Consider the following 6,575-nt stretch of genomic DNA (forward strand, 5'->3'; position numbering starts at 1 on the left):
ATCGCCCGTGCCCCTCAATTGATCATCATGTTTTGACCATTTGACCAGTCCACGTGTCATGCCACGTCACCTTCAATATAAATTCAGTTTTTTCCCAATACACGCGTACCGGACACCGGGTGGGAAACCAAAAAAACAAAACTCCTTCGGGATTGCACTTTTTTACTTATACATTTTTTTGTTTTTTTCTCTTTCTTCTTGCTTATTATTGTTATTTCTTTTTGTCATTGATTTTACAAAACTTAATTTAAGTGTAAAGTTGAAGAAAAGAAAATTTTCTTTTTACTTAAGCATTGAAAGTTAAAATAATTTCAACAAAAAATAAAAACTACGTAATAAAAAATGTTTATAAAATTAACTAAATAATAGAGTACAACAGAAAGGACAACATAGTCAAACGATAACTTTTTACTATTATGAAAAACAGATTAAAATTATTGTTAATAAAAAATTAAAATAAAGGAGATAAATATAATATCGTAAATCACAAGGAAGATTAGTGTTAAAAATTCAAATATGAGAGGATGTCTCTAAAATTACCTCTTTTTTATTAATTATTTAAATTATATAGAAAGTCTTAATATTTAAGAATTTAAAATCAATTAAAAGTTTAATTACTTAAAATAGTATTATTTTTTTATTTCAATAACTATTTCATAACTACAGTTGCTTCCATGTTATCCATGTAAAGTATATATTAAAACTATAATACTTTTCTATTTTATAGTTGAACTACTTACCTGAGAGAGAGAGACAGAGAGGGAGAGAGAGATGGTTGGCCGAATCAATAACACTAATGATTATGTAAATGCAAAAATTCAAAAATAAAATATCAAATCGACTTTTTACCCTTCATAAATAAAATTCTTAATGGATAAAATTATATTATAGTTAAATTTATAAAACTTTAAATGGACTAATATTTAGAATTTGAGTCAACAAAAAAATCAATTATTTCCTCTACTATTGAAAATTAATTGGTAAGTCTTTGATTAACTAATAAGCGAAAAATCCAAATCAATTTTTTTTTTCAAAATTCATCATATAAATAATTTATTTTTAAACTTACAAAACTCTTAGAATATAAAAATTTATTTCCACTTTAAGAGTAAAATTGGTAGGAGATATAATTTTGAAGCAATAAGAATGAAATACTAGAAGATAGAAGGTGTCATTAACTATTTTTCTTTTTCTTTGCACATCAACAAATGACAATTCCCTACGAGTTTTCGACTAAAATTATCCCTTATCTATGGGAGTAGGTTTATTTTAGTCCTTCAAATATAAACTAGAGCATCTTTAATCCTTTAACTTTGCTAAACTAGAACACCTTTGGTCTCACTAACCTCACCAACTTAAAAACTAACGGAAGGGGCAAATTTTCTAACGGTGATTGCCTGAAGCTTCTCAAATGATTTCCTTATGGGTTCTGCAAATTTGAATAGTTCAAAATAGTAACATCCCTACCTTTACCCAAAGAGTAATTAATGTAGGAAACATATCTTTTTAAATTAACTATCCTAGGTAGAGAATTCAACTAACAGTGTTCTCCTTCTTTCTTGATTGAGGCACGTTTTCTTTCTTCTTGCTTCTTCATTTCTTAGGTCAAAATAACTTATAATTAATGTGCAGGACTTATCAGAATCAATAGTGCAAACCATTATTTTTTCTGTTTACAAAGTTAGTTTAAACTTCATATGCTTAATCATCTCCACTTACTGGACACATCAAAAGCAATAGTAAAACCCAAACCAAAATAAATATTCATTGAACTCATCTCCTTCACAGAGAAATATGTTAAGTTTCTGAGAAATATGTTATAATATCCCTTTACATCAGTTAAACCAAAATGAAGAGTTACTAAAATCAACTCTTTTACGTCAGTCTTTTAGCGATACAAAATAACCCTTTCATGCATATCAAGCAATCCCAACCGTCTGCTAGGCATATCAACCTATTCATATAGTCTTCAACAGCAATTCCAACTCTTTTTCACCAATCTTCACCAGCAAAAAATAACCTCCTACAGCAGCAACAACCAATCCTTTTAAGCAGAAACTTACATATCAAAAAATATATCTCCAATCACTCTACTTTCTTGAGTTGCTTTCATATGGTCCTGGCTAGCAGGCCCTCTTCTTACCTACAATAAAGAAAAATATTATCGTTACCGTATCCCTAATATAATTAAATAAAGTGATATGTGTAATAAACTCATACCGGAAGCTTTACAGGAGGAGAAGATGCAATAGGAAATGAGGGTTCTTGTCGCACCGTCTCATCATCATAAGAATCTGGATACACACGATTTAACTTGCAGGTTCTTTTGGTATGACCTGGATTATGGCATAAGCTACAATCTAATTTTGTTTGCTTCCTTTTCATTTTTTGTCTACTTGCTCCAACTTCATCAGGCTCTTTTTTGCGAAGCTTTTGTCTTCTTCCTTTGGTACTTTGTCTTTCCTCGTGGAGGCAAAGGAGGAATGTTATTCGACTTAGGCCACATCTCTTGACCATTCATAGGTAGAATAGAAAATCCATAGATCATTCTATAAGTTTCTACCTTATAACAATCATCCACATATGAATTAATGTTATCATGTTTAGCCCAAATCGCGGCAATGACATGCTTGCAAGAAATTCCTGTTAGATCCCATTTCCTGCAACTGCATTTTCTATTTAGCAAATCCATAGCCCACTTGTTCATTATGCTTGCTCCTATTATCTCATAATTCCACTCATTTGATTTCCTGGGAATAAATTCAGCTGCTTTCGCTTGATTTTTGTGCAATACATCCTTAATCCTGGGGCAAATATCACCATCATTCCACTCGGTACCTTTATCCCTATTTGCTTGCATCCTTGTCATAAGGTGATACCTTAACTTCTCCAGTAAAGTGATAATCGGCTTATCTCTAGCCTCAATGATCATGCTATTAAAACATTCACACATATTATTGAGTAAGGTATCGCATTTCACAATTTCAGGAAAGTGAGATTTAGACCATTCAGTAGGCGACTTCTTCTTGAGCCAATGAGCAGCTTCTGAATCTATATCAAAGATGTCAACCATGCAATCCTCAAACCACTTTACTGTTGTAGCCTTTGCAGCCTTCCAAAGGGCATTCCTGAGTGAGATACTACTGAATCCGGCCCTCTTGAAGTTGTTATGGAGGTGTCTCACACAGAATCGATGACTAACATATGGCAATACCTCATTGAACGCTTCAATCAAACCTTTTTGCTTGTCTGACATGAAGGTCCAAGTACCATCATCATCAATGTCTAAGTCAAGCTTCAAATAATTCAAAAACCATTCCCACGATTCCTTTCTTTCCTTCTCTACAACTGCATATGCTATCGGAATGATATTGTTATTCGGATCAAGCCCAACAGCAGTTAACAATTGAGTCCCATACATTGGACCCTTAAGCCAACAACCATCCACCCCAATTATTCTCCTACAACCGCTCTTAAACCTATCTTTATAACCACTAAAACAAATATAGATTCTTTGGAATCTCTTAGGCTTGTCGGGCACCTCATTTTCAACCAACTTCATATAGACTGATGTATTTGGATTTGTCCTCCCAATTTCATTGCAATAGTTCCACAATACCTTGTATTGAGCATTAATATCTCCATCAATCAGCGCAAATGCTTTTTTCTTAGCCCTTCTGCATTGTGATAATGTCACTTGAACTCTAAGTTCCACACTAACGTGATCTCTGAATGCACCGATTGCCCAAGACCTATTTGAGCTTATGGCCTTAAGATATCTTTGTGCAATATAAGAAGATGTGATTGCTTTGTTACGGTGGTTCCAAATCTTACAATCATGAGTGGGATTGTATGTTCTGATCTGAAATGTTCTATCTCGATGCATTCTTGAAGCTAGAATCTCCCATTTGCAATCTGGATAACCACAAGTTGCTCTCACTCTCGAGTTATCATTCTTGCACCACTTAATGTACTTCCCTTCATTAACTTCATGAGTTATTACAGCATATTTGAACTCATGCTTGTTTTCAAATGTCAATTCTAATGCCAACACTGGTTTATCCCCGTCTGTTTTAGGATTGAACATCGGAAAGTTGAAACTCTCACTGTCAGAGTCACATTCTAAACTCTTTGTATCATCCGAGTCAACGCAATCTGTATCACCTTCTTCAGCAGCCATTTTTTTCTTAACTTCTTCACTAACTTCATATATATGATTCACATTTTCATTATCATCTGAAAAATCATTTTCTGAATCTTCAAATTCATCATCAGTCGAAGAATGCTCGCTATGTACTTCTTTCTCTTGTTCTGCTCCACTAACTTTATTAGTATGTATAGTTTTTCCAATATATGAATCAAGATGTTCAAATTACACTTCAACCACCTTATGATCGAGAATATTTTTGGATATAATAGTGGCTTCTACATCAGTAGAAACAGGTCGCATTCTATTCCCGTACCTCCCGCACTTGTGCCAAAAAGTAACAGAATCTCTCTCATAACCACATAGTTCTGCCATAGATTTGAATTGCGACAGCTTCAACTCCGTATGGTTAACATAATCAATAAAATCTACACGACCCCCAAGATAATATCTGCTAGGCTGAAGCTTCATCGTACCACCATGTGTTACTTTTATACTGAAAAAAGAAGCCTCGTATGCAGGGTCTGCCAAAAAAATTAAATTTATGTTAGACCTTTTTCTAGTGGACACGTACAGAGTAATTTTATAAGAAGAAAAAGACACGTTAATATGGGTGGAACTAATTCGCCAACGATTAAAAAAGAGAGATAAAAGATTAGCATGTCAGAAACAACTTTTTTATTCCTTATTGTTTGTCTCTATTCCAATATTTTTTATTCGAAAAGCTACTACATATCACTGCATTGCACGAAGAATAGGAGAGATTTAATCTACTAACTTTATTATAATACAATGAAGCTGTCATGTGTTATATAATAATCATTAAATAAACTAAAGAATGAGAAATTGAATCAACATACAGTAAAAAAATCAAAATTTCTTCAGTTTGATGAAAATCCAAATAGTATTTCTTGCTAAAATCTTACCATAATTGGGTATTTCACTACCATGACATCTAATAATCATTGCTGGAGATCAATAAATAAGCTTCTTCACTTTGAGTCCTCTTCTTGTTTCAGTCATCCAAGCTTTTTTGAGAGGCTAGGGTTTTTGGTAATGGATTTCTTTGTCGATGGAATTGAGGGAAAATTGCAAATGGAACTGGTGGGTTTAGCATTTTCCAAAGTCACGTGAGTGTCACATGGGTTAGCACCGTTAGTTTTTAACTTGATTCTGTTAGTAGACCAAAGGTGCTCTAGTTTAGCAAAGTTAAAGGATTAAAGATGCTCTGGTTTATATTTTAAGGACAAAAATGAACCTACTCCCATAGATAAGGGATAATTTTAGTCAAAAACTCCAAAAAAGTCACAGAAAGAATACAGAAGAGACGATATGTATTCAGTTTTACCTTATCAAATTCACAAAGAACACCACGTGTAGGGCCAGCAATACAGAGTCAGCTTTACGGATTAACATGAACTTACAAAAATACCCTCAAATTAACTATTAATTCCAGGTAAGCACACGTGTTGACCAAGAGGAGAGTAGCCTGTATTCGCTCTTATTAAGAAGTAGGACTTATGATTTGCCTTAGATGATAAATTTTAATATATATATTTTTTAAACAAATTATATTATTAAGGGTTAATTAATTTGCTAACAGATAAACTTGAAAAGACATATATCTGAAAGTTGCAGGAGGAATATATAGGAATAGAACAATTAAAATTAAATAATTAGGGCGGCTTCACATTCTAGAGGCTAGCAATAATTTCTACTTCGAGAAGCCGCCTTATGCTTTTTCTGTTTGTCACTTATTGCCTATTCTCAGTTAGGCAGAGATAATTACAATTTAATTATAGTTAAACATCTAAGCTGGATACTCAGCATTACAATGTTTCTGGAAGCTGTACGTAACTAATTAGATTTTAACTTATATACACGACAGTAAAAAAGAAATTTTACATTTTAGCAACCCATGTTGACTACAAATTACCCCTAAATAGTTTTCAAGTGACGTGATAGAATTTTTATTTTTAAATTTTTACATTTTTAATATATATTGGTTAAACTTAGGTAAGAATTTAATTTATATATACAAACAGTATAAGATTACGCTAACCTTATTATTTTAAATGTTATTACATGTCATTTATTTATATTTTGCATATTATACCATATAATAGTTTGTTAAAAAAATTACATGCAATGACTTTAAGTGACGAGATATGTTTCATTATCGGTATATATAAGTTAACCTCGAGCAAATTAAAGTTCGTATAGGAATTTGGTCACCTTAGGTATTTGTCCTAATTTTCTTATCATTTTGGTATTTCAGTTCCTCGAAGAAAGAGCAACATATTTATCATAATTGATTCTTCCTTTTACGAAAAGCAAAATTAATTCTTTCATATTTGGCTAATTTTTTTCTTGGAGAAAAATGTTTTGTACTGTATAAATTGAGGATCATTTTTCTCATTCAATAGTG

At 32.3% G+C, this 6,575-nt stretch overlaps 1 protein-coding gene across 1 annotated transcript; it reads right to left on the reverse strand.

Annotated features, from left to right (window-relative positions):
- Positions 1–2,410: 2,410 nt before the first annotated feature.
- LOC109217215 lies at positions 2,411–4,180 on the reverse strand. The gene has a single exon (XM_019381441.1). The coding sequence runs from the start codon at positions 4,178–4,180 to the stop codon at positions 2,411–2,413; it is 1,770 nt and encodes a 589-aa protein (XP_019236986.1).
- Positions 4,181–6,575: the final 2,395 nt, after the last annotated feature.

This window comes from Nicotiana attenuata, unplaced genomic scaffold, assembly GCF_001879085.1.
Source record: "Nicotiana attenuata strain UT unplaced genomic scaffold, NIATTr2, whole genome shotgun sequence".
NCBI classification, from domain to species: domain Eukaryota; kingdom Viridiplantae; phylum Streptophyta; class Magnoliopsida; order Solanales; family Solanaceae; genus Nicotiana; species Nicotiana attenuata.

Bases quoted from the DNA above. Each gene is read 5' to 3' on its own strand.
- LOC109217215 (XM_019381441.1), bottom strand. From the start codon at position 4,180: ATGGCTGCTGAAGAAGGTGATACAGATTGCGTTGACTCGGATGATACA.